Below are 16,699 nucleotides of genomic sequence, written 5' to 3'. Positions count from 1 at the left end.
ATTTGCTAGCGGGCCGCCAAAATTTGTTTGTCTTTTCGTATGTTCTGATGCTGCGCTTGTAATGATTAACGTATTTGATTTTGGAAACCTCTCTCACTGTTAAAGTGATTGAAACCCTTTAAAATGATTAATATATTTCGGTATTTGTTTTGAAAACATCTTCTCCCTGTTAAGTAATTAATTCATTGAACAATTATCTTTGGTTTCGCCTCTGTGAGGATATAGTGAATGTACAATCCCAACTTCACTTGAAGAAAATCCAATAAGAGCAAGTTGTTGATTCATTCACTTACTCAGAATCCCTTGGATCTATTATTGCATGTCACACCCCACCTGTTTGCAATTGAACAACTCTTTGAAAAGCCATGATACTTTAGACCACGTGAAGAAAAAAAAATATGATAGAATGTTAATACAAACAATGTATGATTAGGCGGCTGGATTTAATATGTTAATTGAAAAATATTAAAAAGACAGAGAAAATTGAGGGTGCGATTGGATTAAGTTTAGATAGCTGTAACTTTTAAAGTATAGCACTAAAATATTTGGTAAATACTAGTTGTTGTAGCTTGAAATATATGCTGATATGATTTTTCACTTGTATAATGAAAAATCTATTATATCTTTAATAATTTTATCAAAATTATTATTTAAAATTTACATTTACAATATATTACTAACTTTTATTTCATAGTTAAAGTTTTTTTTTTCCACAGCAACTGTAACTTAAAATATACAGCACCTTAATTTCAAACGCATCCTAAATCTGGTGTTATTAACTTGTTTTTGTCGGCACTCTATCAACCTTTAATTTCTTTAGTATTTTGACTCTCTTTAAAAGCAAGCACATATGTACTTTATGGACCAACTCTATAGCAATTATATCTTTGTGATGGGAAAAATCTCAGCTTCTTATGCGTATATTAATTCTTATTATATTCATTGATTAAAAAGTACAACTCTTGCCTTTGAAATAAACCTACTAACACAAGGTCACAGGCAGCAAAGGATGAGAGCAAACAAAGCCATGGAGAAACAACAAAACTCTCTCCCACTTCACGTTAGCCATGTTAAAAAATCCTCCTTAATAATCAATAGGTCATTTGCACTGCTTCATTTTACATCCTTAGCTTTCTTGGTGTACTACAGAGTCTCTTATTTCTTCCAAGAATCCAACGCCAGAGCTGCGCCGCTGTTGCCATGGCTTCTAGTCTTTGCTGCCGAGCTTCTCCTCTCCTTTCAGTGGCTCCTAGGCATAGCTTATCGCTGGCGTCCCATTTCTCGTACCGTTTTCCCCGAAAGGTTACCGGAAGCCGATCAACTTCCGGGTATCGATGTGTTTATTTGCACTGCGGATCCGACTAAAGAGCCAACTGTGGAGGTAATTAATACGGTTTTGTCAGCCATGGCGCTTGATTATCCGCCAGAGAAGCTGCATGTTTACCTTTCAGACGATGGAGGTGCTTCTATAACTTTGCTTGGTATGAGGGAAGCTTGGAAGTTTGCAAGATGGTGGCTTCCGTTTTGTAAGAGGTTTGGGATCAAAACAATATGCCCTGAAGCTTATTTTTCTGATCCAGAGAATGATGATGTTGACTCTGGAAATGCTGCGTTCATTGTTGAGAGGCAAAATATTAAGGTTCGTTTGTTGACTTAATCATTCTCAGTTAGGTGCTTAATGCAGACACTCTCATTTTTCAAAATTATGAATTTAGAGCATTGTTGAAAAATTATTTATAATATTTTAAATTGACATTTAAAAAAAATAAAGACATCCACAATAAAAAAAAGATTATATTGTTATTATTATTTTTCTTTAAATATTATGATTCTAAAATCTTAGTCCTGAAAATCTGAAGTAGAAAGAGATCTAAGAAATATGTTGAAACCTTCTAACTTAATTAGGTTGAAAAAGAATATTTATATTGCCAAATTTCTAAGATGCTTTTTAAATCGTTTGTTTTTGTTTTTTGAGTGCATAGACATTCTATTGAGATAGATTTGTTGATTGCAAATGCTTTTGGTGCAGGAAAAATACACTGAGTTCAAGGAACGGGTAACGAGAGCCATTGAAAAATGGGGGCTAGACAACGAAGGCATTTCCAGAAGTCGAGATCATCCTTCTGTGATTGAGGTATAATAATATGATGAAAATATCCATTCCCATATGCTTGATCAATAATGCTATAATTTGACTTTGACTTTTTCTTTTTTGGGGTTAAAGTAGCATAGTGATTTTGACTCTTTTGGCATCAGAGCATTGAATCCTACTTTCACAGACAGAGACCCTCATAAAAAATAACAAAGAGAGATAAGGATTAAACTAAAATTTTACTCATTTAAAGTTTGGTCCTTATCGATTCAATTTTTTTATGACATATGACTTCTCTTGAGTTTGTTATTGTTATATTATGGTCCCCATCGGATCAAAATTTTAGTTGCAGCCAAAAATTCAGAATCCGGAGGGCCAAAAGTCATAAGATTAAACTTTTAAGAGTGTAAACTTTTAAGAGTCGCAATTAAAAAAAAAAAGAGTAAACATATTAAAATAAGGGTAAAATATCAAGTTGACAAAATCATAGGGCCAATTCTTAAAAGAGTTATTAACAACTTAATATGTGTTTTTTTTTTTTTTTGGTGTTTTCGCTATTGAGTATACTTAACGACACGACTGGTGATTTCATTTTTCTGCAGAATCTGGCTATTAAATTATATATAATCGGTTCACATATACGCATATTTTTCAGGTGATAGGAGAAAAGGATAATGAAGCAGCGAATCAGGAACAACAAATTAATAATAAGATGCCTCTCCTTGTCTATGTTGCTCGCGAGAAAAGGCCTTCTCATCCACACAATTTCAAGGCTGGAGGCTTAAACGTTCTTGTATGATCTTCTCTAATCATTCACACTCACACTGTCACACACACATGGTGCATATATATATTTTTCTTGTCTTTTAATTGTGTCTACATGAAATCCGCATTTTAGAGTCTGCGTATGTGTGTGTGTGTGTGTGTGTGTGAAATTTTCTATTAATAGGGCATAATTTAATTGCATGCATACGCTTAACAAAAGCTGTTGTTGATGTTGTAGCTTCGGGTTTCTGGTGTAATGAGCAACTCTCCCTATATATTGATGCTAGACTGTGACATGTATTGCAATGACCCAACTTCGGCTAGGCAAGCGATGTGTTTCCACATTGATCCCAAAATCTCTTCCTCGTTAGCGTTCGTTCAGTTTCCTCAGAAATTTCATAACATCAGTCAGGATGATATCTATGACAGCCAGCTCCGATACATATTCTGGGTATGACCATATTGAACCCTTCCGCTGCCAGCGTGCGTACCCAAAGGATAATTATTTGCCGTTCATTAGACTGCTTAATTACATTTTTGTCATGACTCATTTGATTGCTAATTTGAATTTTTATTTATTTTTTGGTAATTTACCATTTTAGTCATTATGGTACGGTATGGATGGGCTAAAGGGACCGATCGTGTCTGGTACAAACTTTTACATGAAGAGGGAGGCACTTTACAGCGTTTCTATGCAAGAAGGTAAATTTGCTAGCAAGTAATTGATCTATATATATCAATTAATAATGTAACATGTTTGTTAAAAAAAAATCGCTAGTATCACTTAACTTTTATTATTACAACATTTAAAGTTTGTAGTTCTTGTTTATTATAATAAACAGGCATTGACCTCACAGAGCTGAAGAATTCTTTTGGTCCATCCAGTGAGTTCCTCAAATCTCTTCGTCGAAACTCCAAGCCAAGCACATATGATAATGATTCATCAAGCACTTTGCTACAAGAGAGCAAATTTTTGGCCTCATGTGCCTATGAAAGTAACTCAAAATGGGGTGAAAAGGCATGTGTATATCGTACATAATCAATACCTAAAGGAACTAATTAAATTATTGTGATGACACTTTGTGTTTATTTACTAACCAAAGCTATCTAGCTTTTAATATGCAGGTTGGTTTTATGTATCATTCTCTTGTTGAAGATTACTTCACAGGATTTAAACAACTACACTGCAAAGGATGGAGATCGGTGTATCTTAACCCGGAAAGGCCGCAATTTTTGGGCACTTCTACAACAAACTTAAATGACTCGTTGGTTCAAGGCACGAGATGGAGTTCGGGATTGGTTCAAGTAGCAATCTCAAAGTATTGCCCTCTGATATATGGACCACCGAGGATGTCTTTGCTTGAAAGCATGGCCTATGCTGACCTTGGAATGTTCCCTCTTCTTAATTGCTTGCCTCTGTGGTGCTTTGCCACTGTCCCTCAACTCTGCGTATTGCATGGCATCCCATTGTACCCTGAGGTAATTCATATGTTATTTGAATATATAACATTGGTACCTCTAATGTATTTACATAAGGTTTTCTACTCTTTTCGATACATTCTTTTCTTTTCGTCTTTGCTATTAATTAATGTCAATCTATTGCTCTTTCACATGCAGGTTTTAAGTTCATCTTCCCCCATATTCGTATTCGTTTTCCTATCGGCGCTTTCTAAACATCTATACGAGGTTCTTTCAACTGGTGGATCAATCAAGATATGGAGAAATGAACAGAGAATATGGATGATAAGGGCAGTCACATGCCAACTTTATGGAAGCTTAAATGCCATTATGCACAAGCTTGGCTTAGCTGAAGCCAGTTTCTCGGCCACAAATAAAGTCGCGGATGATGAACAAGTGAAGCTCTACGGAATGGGCAAGTTCGATTTCCGAACATCAAAAATGTTTCTTGCTCCTCTGGTTACAATCATCTTGTTGAACATTGCAGCCTTTGTTTGCGGAGCTATCAGATCAACGATCATCACAGGAGATTGGGACAAGATGTTTGTGCAAATTTCTCTGTCGTTTTATATCTTGGTTATGAATTATGCTATCATTGAAGGGATGATTGTGAGGAAGGACAATGGCCGCATTCCGCCATCTGTCACTCTATCATCCGCTTTGCTTTCTGGGATTTTCTTGCCTTTGGTATCAATAATTCTCAGGCACTAAGTGACATTAATTTGTAGTGTGTGGTCTATTTTCTTAAATAATTTCTCTATCAAATGTTCAGTTGATTTAAGATCTTGACTTCTCGATTTTGATTATGATTTGCTTTCAGGGTCTGTTATTGTTTCGTTAAGTCTCTTGACCAACATAAAATTATTTCTCTATCAAATACATCAAGCCATTCATCCGTTTTGTGAGTGCCAATTAGTTGAGGTGATAAAATCTTGGGTTAAAAATTAGACGTTTAGGGTTTGAACCCGCACCGCTCACATTAATTGGACAACAAAGTAAGTGGTCAATTTTGGTTTTGCACCAACACGTAAATCTGCACAACTATCCGAAAAAGCAAGAAAATTAGATTCATTGGTTGATGTGCTTCTTCTCAGAGTTTCCGCGAAGTTGATAAATATGCAATGAATTGACCCTTTGTTATTTGGCTCTACTATAAATATTACATGGACTTATTGAACGAAACGTATTGTTATTGTCTACAAGTATGTTGTGTCATTACAAATCAATAAGCTAATGACACTTGGAAACCTTTATCTCAGGTAATTATTATTGTCCATCCAAAATTTGCGTGGCAGTGTTCTCAGCCGTTGGCCGAAAAAGCTTGCAAAATCAGAATAACTAGCTTAATTATACCAATGAAATTCTTTCATTAATCTTTCTTGTCGCGTCAAGTCACTCTCTGGAAAGGCACCTCCGGGAGATTGATATTTTCTCTCTACAGTTTGAAATGTTTTCCATTTAATATCTCTTTCAAATTTTACAATATTTCAATCACTCTTGTGATGTCGAAATCCAAAAAAAAAAATGATGAGTTTTTCAACGAAAGCTTTTGTATTTGGGGTTGGGAACTACAGAGTACAAACACTCTCACGAGTCAAGAGGGTGATTGGTCATGCGTGGGGCATGCAAAGTTATTATTGTGGCGAAGACTTTGGGATATTATTGAGTACGGTTTGTTGAATACGTGTTCATTAGTTAATTAGTTTAAAATTAAGTTGAGTAGTGATTATTTTATTTTGAATAATCTTTGATTATTTTGTTGCCATTAAATAGTGGTTAATGTTCTATTTCTTAAGGATATTTTTTAGGAATTAGGAATAGTTGTTAATTTTTTGTATTTAAATTTTTTGATAATCATTAATTAGGGGAGCTGAATTCAATTAAAATTATTGTGATTTTTTCTTACCCTAAGAGAATATTATCGTTACTATATAATTTACGGCTTTGATTGGGACCTATTCGAGGGTAAGTGTTAAACTTTGAAATCTGTCGAGAGAAGGGGTCGCGTCATTCTCCCACCTATAATTATATATGTTAGTCTTGTCCATGGATGTAAAATGAATGCAGGCGGAGACGTAACTAGAAAGTCGGAGGTCAAAAGTAAAATAATCACAATGTCAATTTTTATGAGACTCAGGTTTTGGATTCCAACTTCGACAAGTTGCGTGAGTGAGTGAGTAAATAATAATAATAATTGGGGAAAAAAAAACTTATCTATCATGCCTTCTTGGCATGATAGATAAGCACTGTCCCATTATATTTGTCTGATTTTGTTGGAAGTTGCGAAGAAATATTAATCATTGTCAATTGAAAGTTCTTTTTTTATTTTTTATTTGTCTAATTTTGTTGGTATATATAGTGATTTTGAACAAAAGAAAATTTTAAAATTTTTTATTCAAGTTTATTTTATTTGAGGTGTTCTTGAAACAAGGATGCCAATGTCTATTGGTACTGTGCTCGAATGCCTGCATGTATATTTTGTTAATTTGGCGGGAAGAAATTGATTTAGGTGTGTGCGATGTCGATCCTTTGAGCTTGGTTACTAATATTACTCCATAATTTATAATCAATTATTGAATTAATTTGATCATTAAGGGTATATAAGTTATTTCACCTGATTTGTGTTTTCAAAAGATTTAAATCTTATGACTAACATCAAAATTAAGGTTAAAATAGTAAAATTATGAATAAAGTTAACACCGTTATAATTATAGGGAGTTTGGACCTATGTTAAAATCTAAGGAGGATTTCACTTAATTTCTCCAAACAACATAAAGATAATCCCTATTTTCCTTAGTGAAGAGGCAAATGATTTGTATAATACAATGTGCATTTGTCCTTTGTATCAAAGAAAATATGAAACATAAAACTAAACATTTTTCTTGAACGCATAGAACGTGGACATCCATTAATGCTGTAGAGAAGGAGATAAAAATCTTTTAAGAAAAATCAATGGATTATGTTGTGGGAAAGACTTCAGATTTTGGTATATCCAACCTTATAGACTAGCTATGGAGTTGGGAAACTCTATTATACCTGTAACTTTAAGTAACTCCTCATTGCAACCACATGTCACACAACTCAGCATTTATTTTATTATTTTATAGGATGAGGCTATTTGAACTCATATTTATATTATTTATATCTATTTTATAATAAAATTTTATCTCACAAAAACATCCTCTTATATAATTACGAAACCATCCTCTTTAATTTCTTATCTCTCTTGCATCCGGCTTTGTGTATATTTTCTCATTAAATTGATTTTTGTTAAGGTAGAAAAATGCTATTCCATGAAATTATACAATTTATTAATAGCTAATTCAATTATAGATGCTATCAAAATTAAAAATTATCTCTTGGTTACCATAAGAAAATTGATTTTTTTTTTTCCAGAAAGCAATTATGAACTACCATTCCTTCCCGGTCCAAAATATTTGCAGGTGAACCAATATTTTTTAAGGCACCAGTTTCATATCTTAAAAATGTTTGCAATTGATCAACTCATTAACTTTTCTGTTGGGGTGAAAAAAAAAATGCATCAAAATAGTTACCGTTATAACTTCTATCTATTCTTGTATTTGGAAAGATATTTGCTATATTTATTATTTTTTGGGTTAGATTGAGGAGATAATTTTTTCCCCCCCACTCCAAAAGTATTAGAATTTTCAGCAAAATTCTTGCTGGTTGTTGCAATTTCAGATTTCGTTTATACTCGTGTGGAAGCATTTTTTAGAAGCAAATGCATGAGCGAAGACGATAAATGAAGAAGGATTAATTTTGGAACATATGAGGGTTTGTTGAGTAAAAATTGATGTTTTCAATTATAGCAATGAGTCTATAAAGAAGAGTTTTAAGGAGTAAAAAATTAAGTTCAAATAGCCTCACCCCTACTTTATGTAAGTAAGTTATTATATTCTAATTAGGGGTGGGCATGGTTCGGTCCGGTTCGGTTCGGATCGAAATTAAGCAGAACCGATTTAAGTCGGTTATTTTATAAAAAGAAGTAAAGAACCAAATAAGAACCGAACTTAATAAAAACCGAACATAAACGGATCTTTTCGGATCGGTTCGGTTTTTTCAGTTTTGGGCCTAGTGGACTTATTTTGAATTTCTAATTTTTTAGCCCATTAGGCCTTATGAATGTAATAATTTTTTTCAACAATTAATTTATCCTAATTTCATTACAAATATTAACAATAAATACAAAGTATTCAAAACATATGTTATCACTAATTTATGAATTATAACATATATATATACCCGTAATCGTGTGTGTGCATGTCTATTTTTGTTATCTTATGCAACCAATTAAAATTTAACACGTGTCTATTTAAATAAAATTCTAAGAATAATCCGGTTTTTCGGTTCAGCTGAGTGAACCGAATACCGAACCTGCATTTCGTTTTTTTTTTACAAACCATATATTTCGGTTATTTTTTAAAATTAAAATCGATTCGAATGGTACAATTTGAATCGATTCGGTTCGATTTTCTCTAGTGCACGGTTTTTTTGCCCACCCCTAATTCTAGTTCTCAATTCCAAAATTTTGACAGTAGTGACATTTTGTTTCTTTTCAAATCGCGGCATTTCCGTTTTCTTATAATAAAGGGCTTGGTATAAAAAGAAATTGGGCTGATCTCGCCTTTCAATGGCTGGGCCCACAAAATACAAGGCCCATGAATGTTGAGAGCGGATTAATGAATCGCAGCCACGCGCCCCGCGTGGGGATTTTGAAAATTGAAACGAACCGAAAGGGATCCCTGTACCGCCTGTCCAAAATTCAAAAATTTCAATGTGTGTATTCCGATCTCCATCTCAATCACACATTTGATTGGAGAAAGAACAACATTCATGGAGCCACCGGGTATGAAGCTGATCATGGTCCGGGGCCCACGCTCGGGCGAAACCATAGAATTCAAACCCGGATCCAAAATCCGAATCGGCCGAATCGTGCGCGGCAACGATGTCACCATCAAGGACGACGGCATCTCGTCTAAGCACCTCATTATCGAATCCGTGTCGGGTAAATGGACCATCCAAGACCTGGATTCCTGCAACGGCACCTTTCTCAACTCTACGACGCTTCCACCCAACACCCCCTTCGATCTCCGCGAAAACGACACCATCAAACTCGGAGATTGCACCACCATCTCGGTCCAGATGATCACGATGGACAGCCAGGATGAGTCGGTCGCGAAGCCGAAGAGGAATCCGAGGCGTCAAGCGAATGTGCCCGGGACTTCCAGCGTGAGGGCGACTAGCGGTCGTAAGAAGGCGGAGGCGGAACCCGTCGAGACTTTGGGATTAGAAGGTGGACAGATTGAGGATCAGAGTAGAATTAACAAAAAGGGTAGGGGGAGGAACAAGAATTTACAAGAAATGCCACCGCAGAGTGTCGAAGTTCAAGTTGAAAGTAAGGAGAATTTGGAACTAGAAGAGGGTGGAGAGATTGAGAGTGAGAGTAAAATTACCAAAAAGGGTAGGGGAAGGAGCAAAGATTTACAGGAAATGCCACTGGATGGCGGCAAAGTTAAAATTGAGAGTGAAGAGAATTTGGAACCTCTTGAAGTACTTGGAGTTCAAGTTGATGGTAAAGAAAATTTTAGACCAGGTAAGGAAACATCGAAGAAGTGTCAAGTTCAAGTTGATGGTAAGGAAAAGACGAATGTGACCCTGATTGCTGGTGCGAGAGTCACTCGGAGTCGGATGAACGCATTGAATTTGGGATTTGATTGTGGAGAGACGGCGGCGACTGAGAGTAAAATTACTCGAAAAGGTAGAGGAAGGAAGAAGAAATTACAGGAAATGCCACCACAGAGTAGTAGTGAAGTTGAAACTGAAGGGAAGGAACGTCTGGTTCCAGAAGAAGTATCAAAGACTTGTGAAGTTCAAGCTGATGGTAACGAAAACTTGAGATCAGAGGAAGTGGCCAAAGAGGGAGATGCTAAAGAAACTTGTGATAAGGTTGAGGATAAAGTGGACAATGGGGTTCAAGAGCAGAAGGTGGATTTGGCGAAGATGACACTGGGGGAGTGGTTTGATTATATGGAGGTTTATTTGCGGAAGCAGATCCTTAATACAACAGAGGAGATGATAGAGGAGATGAAAAGTAAAGCTGAGAGAGTTCACCAGTACATGATTGAGGAGAAGAAGAAGAAGAAGATGGATAACCTTTGAGAGATATGCACATTATTATTCATTTTTGGTAGTTTTAGAAATATGTATTTGTGTTTCCTCTGATTTTATTGTTAATGCAAATGTTAATGTTGTTGTTGCACAGTGTATCTTTATGTCGCACACGTTTATCACTTCGGACTTCCTAGATGTTATGCAATAAGTAGTTCCCTTGTGTAAGTACCATTACTGTTTGAAGTATCCGTAGAGGAGGGAAACTTTCACTTGCCTATGAGATTAGTTATTGTTGTAAGCAACTTACCATGCTTGAGTACTTAAAATTAGGATAATGAATGTGACAGAAGCTGGAAAGAGTCACTAATTATGCTAGAGTAGAATTAGCACGTATTAGGATTAGGATAGGTCCTTGTTATCAACTATTAATCCTCTTGTGCCAGCTAAGTTCTGTATATTCTAAGTCATTTCTTAGATGGGCTTATAGTTATTTGATCTGATGAATCTGTGACCAATGAAATATATCTGTGGATGAAACATAGTGTATCATCAGATAAGCAACAAATACTAGGTTGTTAGATAAGTGGTAATACTGTCCTGATTTTTCCAACTTCTTTGGTGATAATGTTTTGTTAAGTTGAAATTGACAATAATATAGTCATCAGTCCTCCCAAATCACAAAGATTTACATATATTGTGATTTTAAATATTCTTTTTCAGGGGCAGCTTCTGGAACAATGGCCAGATATGGTGCTAAATTTGAAAGGATAATCTCCTCATGTTGGTCCAAGGGAGTGCAAAGTGCACTTTGCAGCTAAGTTCACTGAGCCACTGATTTTCTGAGAATCAAGTCTGATGGTATTATTCTCTGTTGATTTTTGTACCTAGTCTATTTTTGGTAAATGCCTTGGCTTCCAAATGTTCCTGTTAGTTGAAATCTCCTCCCAACTTCATGGATAACTGTTTAACATAATTTGTAAAATCTAGCTTACTAACACAATCTGACTGAGAACTCAAGGATGGTTTCAGTTTATGATTTTTGCATTTCTGATGGTACCCTTTAAATTTTATAAAATGCTGCAGTTGATTCCTTGAAGTTGTCTGTTATGCCTTTATTTAGATTTGGGGTCAGGGTTCATCGTAGTTCGTCCACATAATGCTTAAGTGATTTGGTAAACACTATCACTAAAGACCGGAACATATGAACTTTCTCTAGTATAAAAACTTCACTTTCAAATTATTCTTGAGTTATTTAAACTATGTACTGCATTTGTTCCTAATTTTAAGGATAAACTGGAGAGTAAAGGAGAATTTTTAATTTTGAAGAAAAATATGAATGGTTAAAATTTTGCTCGGAATCTTCACGCAGACCTGGGCATGTCTTTTTAAATGATGAGTGAAGTTTTTAATATTGAAGCAGGCCAGGGAAGGGGCATTCAAGGTTTGGTTTTATTTGCCTTTACTTTTCCAATTTTGAAGTCAAAAAGTTTGTCCCGTACTTATTCGGATCAGGTAAACTTAACTTCTGTGAAGTTAATTTTTTTTTTTTTCAGTTTTATGATAAAATATCAATTGAGGTAACCATTTTTTAGTTGGCACGGTTAAATTTTAATTCAATGGTTGGCTGATGTGGCAGTCCCTATTGAAAACTCATTTTAATTATTGAAACTTTATGATCTTCACTTTACATATTTCCAAAAACGATCCATTCCTTACATCTAGCCGTATTGAAAAGTCACCATACCGGAAGGCACCAGGTTGCAGTCTCCAGTGAGCGGAAAATTTTTTCCACTCATTGTTGCCTTCCTTGGTGGACTAAGAAAAGCCATCAGTTTGATTTGAAAGCCAGCAAATTGCAAATTCACTTCTGTATAAGGAGACTAAACAAGAGAAGAACTTGTAAGTTCCAACAGATTCTGATTTCTGATTGGTCAGCTCCTGTGCTGGAACAAAATATCTATGAAGCACCCTGTGGCTCTTAATCATTGTTCCAAATATTTAAAAGGAGACGAGGCAGGTCATGGGCTCAAGCATAAGATAAAGCAAACACTTGCAACCAAGTTTAGAAATGGATAGCCCTCTGCCTCTCCATGTATGCCATGTTAATAATCTTTCAGTGATAATTAACAAGCTACATGCACTCTTGCATTGCATAGCTATAGGTTTCCTGATATACTATAGAGCCTCCTATCTCTTCCAAGAAAAAAGAGCAACACCAATCATGCCATGGCTTCTAATCTTTGCCTCAGAGCTGCTTCTTTCCTTTATATGGCTCCTAGGCCGTGCTTATCTTTGGCATCCAGTTTCTTGAACTGTATTCCCGGAAAGATTGTTGGAAGATGACAAACTTCCGCCAATTGATGTGTTTATATGCACCGCAGATCCAGAAAAGGAACCTACTATTGGTGTGATGAATACTGTGTTATCAGCAATGGCACTGGATTATCCAGCGGACAAACTTCACGTATATTTATCTGATGATGGGGGCTCTCCTATAACTTTACATGGTATGAGGGAGGCTTGTAGGTTTGCAAAATGGTGGATCCCCTTTTGTAGGAGATATCAAATCAAGACAATATGCCCACAAGCTTATTTTTCTGAAGCATACAGCGATGATTATTTTGGTGATAGTGAGTTTATGGTAGAGAAAAAGAAGATTAAGGTATGTTGAAATAAATTATGGTGCTACTATCTAAAAATTTTTCGTGCTTTTTATTGATTTTTAACAAGAGTGCTGTACAATTGTACTTGAATACAATTTAATCCGAAAGGGAATGAGCATGGATGATACTTGATATGTTACAAAATTTGGTAATAGGAAAAGTATGAAATGTTTGAGGAACATGTGACGAAGGCTGTAGAAGATGGAGAATATGGGAACAGCCAAAACCACTCTACTATTATTGAGGTAGCTTTCTGTCATACTCTGCCACTTACAAATTTAAGTTACTTAAATAACATCTAATTCAATTGGATTCCAGCAGATAATACAAGAGACTTTCGGTGAGAGTGAGACAATTAGGCAAGCAGATCTTGTTGAAATGCCTTTGCTTGTTTATGTTTCTCGTGAGAAAAGGCCTGAACATCTTCATCATTTCAAGGCTGGAGCCCTCAATGTTCTTGTATGAATCAATATACGCACAACCTACAGATTATGCTTGTTTGTATGTAAAATGCTCTGATTAACATTGTTCAAGCTTGCAGCTTCGTGTCTCTGGCGTGATAAGCAATTCTCCCTACATATTGGGGCTGGACTGTGATATGTACTGCAATGATCCAACTTCAGCTAGGCAAGCAATGTGTTTCCACCTTGACCCAAAAATCTCTTCGTCCTTAGCATTCGTTCAGTTCCCTCAGAAATTCCATAATATCAATAAGTATGATATCTACGATGGACGGTTTAGATCTGCATATTGCGTAAGTAAATTAAAGCCTATCTACTATCACCTTATGCAGATAAATGAGCAAATATTAAACCACTAGATGTAGCAATTATGTACATATAAGGTTTTGTTATTTATGCATTCCACAATCAAGGTGCAATGGCAAGGGATGGATGGGTTGAAGGGACCAGTCTTGTCTGGCACCGGCTATTATATAAAGAGGGAGTCACTATATGGCGATTTCACACATACTGGTACCTCCTTTTGCCGACTTTCTTGCAAATTGATGTTAAAAATTCAAAAATAAATAGTATTTCCACCCTTTTAAGTCTTGTCTCTATTGGACATCATGAAATTTTTAGCATAAAAAATTAAAGTCAGCAATCTAAAGTCCTAAAGATGGTTGAAGAATGCAGCTCATTAATCGATAGTAACTTTTTATTTTTTATTTTTTTGGTTTAATGAACAGATATTGACATTTTAGAACTTAAAGACACTTTCGGAAAATCCAATGTGCTCATCAATTCCCTCCATCAAAGCTACAAGCGAAACAATGCCAACGGTGAAAACTTTTCCAGCGTTTTGCGACAGGAGACTGAAGTTTTAGCCTCCTGCAGTTATGAGCATCAAACAAAATGGGGTGAAGAGGCAAGCATCAAGCATACCAACTTATACATAGTCAAGTCTTAATTGCATTGCTAAATCATTATCACATAGCATAACACATCACCCTCTCCTTGTGTTTGATATCAGGTAGGCATTTTGTATCAATCTGTTTCGGAAGATTTATTTACAGGATTCATTTTACACTGCAAAGGCTGGACCTCGACGTATCTTACCCCATTCAGACCACAGTTTCTGGGTACTTCAACCACAAATTTGAACGATCTGCTGATTCAAGGTACCAGATGGGGCTCTGGGTTGACTGATGTTGGTCTTTCAAGATTCTGCCCTTTACTTTATGGACCATCAAGGATGTCTTTACTTCAGAGCATGTGCTATGGAGAGCTATCTTTCTTCCCTCTTCTTTATTGCTTGCCTCTATGGTGTCTTGCTACTCTTCCTCAGTTGTGTCTGTTAAATGGCATCTCTCTGTACCCTGAGGTAACAACTAATCCTAAGAGTGCCGTCAAAAACATTGAAAACTTACCTGCTGAACAAGCTGTTGATAATTTTATAGACAGTAAAATAGATTATCATATTTTTTCCTTTTTCGCAGGTTTCAAGCCCACACTTCACCGTATTTTCATTCATTTTCATATCAGCGATTTGTAAACACTTGCAAGAGGTCATTTCCACTGGAGGTTCAATCTATGCATGGAGAAATGAGCAGAGAATTTGGATGATAAAGTCTGTCACAGCTCATTTCTATGGAAGTATGGATGCTATTTTGAAACTTCTTGGCTTGAGGAAAGCCAGTTTCCTGCCAACCAACAAGGTTTTGGATAAAGAACAAGTCAAAAGATATGAAATGGGCCAATTTGATTTTCAAACATCCTCTATGTTTCTTGTTCCAATGGTTTCTTTGATGATTCTGAACATGGCAGCCTTGCTTTGTGGCTTTATCAGAATAATTGCTGTGGGCAACTGGGACAAGTTGTTTCCGCAACTGTTGCTCTCACTCTACATCTTGATCATCAATTTTGCAATTGTTGAAGGGATGATAGTGAGAAAGGACAAGGGAAGAATTTCACCATCAGCCATTTTATTATCAAGTGTATTTTTCATGATTTTCTTGTTCTTTGGATCTATCATTCTTATGTAATTATAAGCAAAATGTAGAGTGTTTCATTTTATCCTAATTGCCACAAACAAAGCAAATAAAATAATTAAAGTTTTGTTTGGTATTCAGGTGAGGTGATGTGGAAAAAAAATTATAAATATAAAAAAAATTAATAGTATGTAGTAAATATAATATTTAAGTAATAGTTTTGATAAAATTAGTAAAGATATAATATATTTTTCATCATATAAATATAAAATCAATTCAATTTAGTTTTCAAGTTACTGTAATTAGTTTTATCAAATACTTTAAAAATTACAGCTATTCAACTCGAATTCTAAATAGAACTAAAATTTCGTTAAGAAAAGAAAATATTTTTGCAATGATATTGAAATATTATAGTTATTATATCTTTTTTTTCCCCAATTACAATGTATAATATTGGTTATAGAACCTTGAAATCTCAAACATAAAAAAGACTCGAGAGACAGTCTTTAAGTGATTCGGACATATCGTATTGTTTTATCACCATCCACGCAAACTTTTCAACTTCGCCGCTTATTGCTCGCAGTGCACGTTTACAAGATTAAGCTCTTAAGTGAAACCTCCATCAATGCTTGGGCAGCACAATTACATTTTGCGGATTCACAGTTAATACATAAGTATTAAGGGTCCACTACCACCATGAAAAGAAGTTTTTACAAATATTTACAAGCATGTATATTAATAGATAGAAGATAAATAAAAAATTATTTTAAATTATACGGCATTCATCAATTGATTGAAAAAATAATAAAATTAATTCACTTGATTTTGTTAAGAATTATCAACAGATTAATTAGTGACATATCATTGAAGATAAAATTTAAGATAAATAATTTGAAATTCTATGATTACTCTTACGAACATATATAAGATGTTTATATTCAATTATTGTAATTGGAAATCTCTTCAATTATTTAATTAGCAAGAGAATAATTTAAGTCGAACATAGAAGTTGGAACTAAAACACGCACTAAAATTTAAAATAGGTGTCAAAAAAAGTTTAGTGGGTTCAAATAATTCCACCCACTTTACTTTTCACCTTTTTTTTAATTATTTCAAGGATAAGCATAATGCATTTACTTTACCACTACCTGTACTATT

The 16,699-nt window shown here is 35.1% G+C and overlaps 2 protein-coding genes and 1 pseudogene across 2 annotated transcripts; all 3 read left to right on the top strand.

The window, feature by feature from the left end:
• Positions 1 to 870: 870 nt before the first annotated feature.
• On the top strand, positions 871 to 5,096 carry LOC102624083 (cellulose synthase-like protein G2). Its single transcript, XM_006489481.4, has 8 exons — positions 871 to 1,639; positions 2,030 to 2,134; positions 2,748 to 2,885; positions 3,096 to 3,308; positions 3,460 to 3,559; positions 3,700 to 3,875; positions 3,983 to 4,336; positions 4,475 to 5,096. The coding sequence occupies exons 1-8, from the start codon at positions 1,010 to 1,012 to the stop codon at positions 5,024 to 5,026; spliced, it is 2,268 nt and encodes a 755-aa protein (XP_006489544.2). The 5' UTR covers positions 871 to 1,009; the 3' UTR covers positions 5,027 to 5,096.
• A 3,867-nt stretch (positions 5,097 to 8,963) lies between these two features.
• On the top strand, positions 8,964 to 10,600 carry LOC107178426 (FHA domain-containing protein At4g14490-like). The gene has a single exon (XM_015533621.2). It carries the CDS (start codon positions 9,170 to 9,172, stop codon positions 10,493 to 10,495), a length of 1,326 nt encoding a protein of 441 aa, XP_015389107.2. The 5' UTR covers positions 8,964 to 9,169; the 3' UTR covers positions 10,496 to 10,600.
• On the top strand, positions 10,524 to 15,681 carry LOC102624369 (cellulose synthase-like protein E6; annotated as a pseudogene).
• Positions 15,682 to 16,699: the final 1,018 nt, after the last annotated feature.

Source organism: Citrus sinensis, chromosome 1, assembly GCF_022201045.2.
Source record: "Citrus sinensis cultivar Valencia sweet orange chromosome 1, DVS_A1.0, whole genome shotgun sequence".
NCBI classification, from domain to species: Eukaryota; Viridiplantae; Streptophyta; class Magnoliopsida; order Sapindales; family Rutaceae; genus Citrus; species Citrus sinensis.
This window is presented reverse-complemented; position numbering and strand designations above follow the sequence as displayed.

Coding starts and splice junctions, on each gene's coding strand:
- LOC102624083 (XM_006489481.4), top strand. CDS start 1,010: ATGAGAGCAAACAAAGCCATGGAGAAACAACAAAACTCTCTCCCACTT. Junction 3,560..3,699: donor CAGCGTTTCTATGCAAGAAG/GTAAATTTGCTA, acceptor TATAATAAACAG/GCATTGACCTCACAGAGCTG. Junction 3,876..3,982: donor ACTCAAAATGGGGTGAAAAG/GCATGTGTATAT, acceptor TTTAATATGCAG/GTTGGTTTTATGTATCATTC.
- LOC107178426 (XM_015533621.2), top strand. CDS start 9,170: ATGGAGCCACCGGGTATGAAGCTGATCATGGTCCGGGGCCCACGCTCG.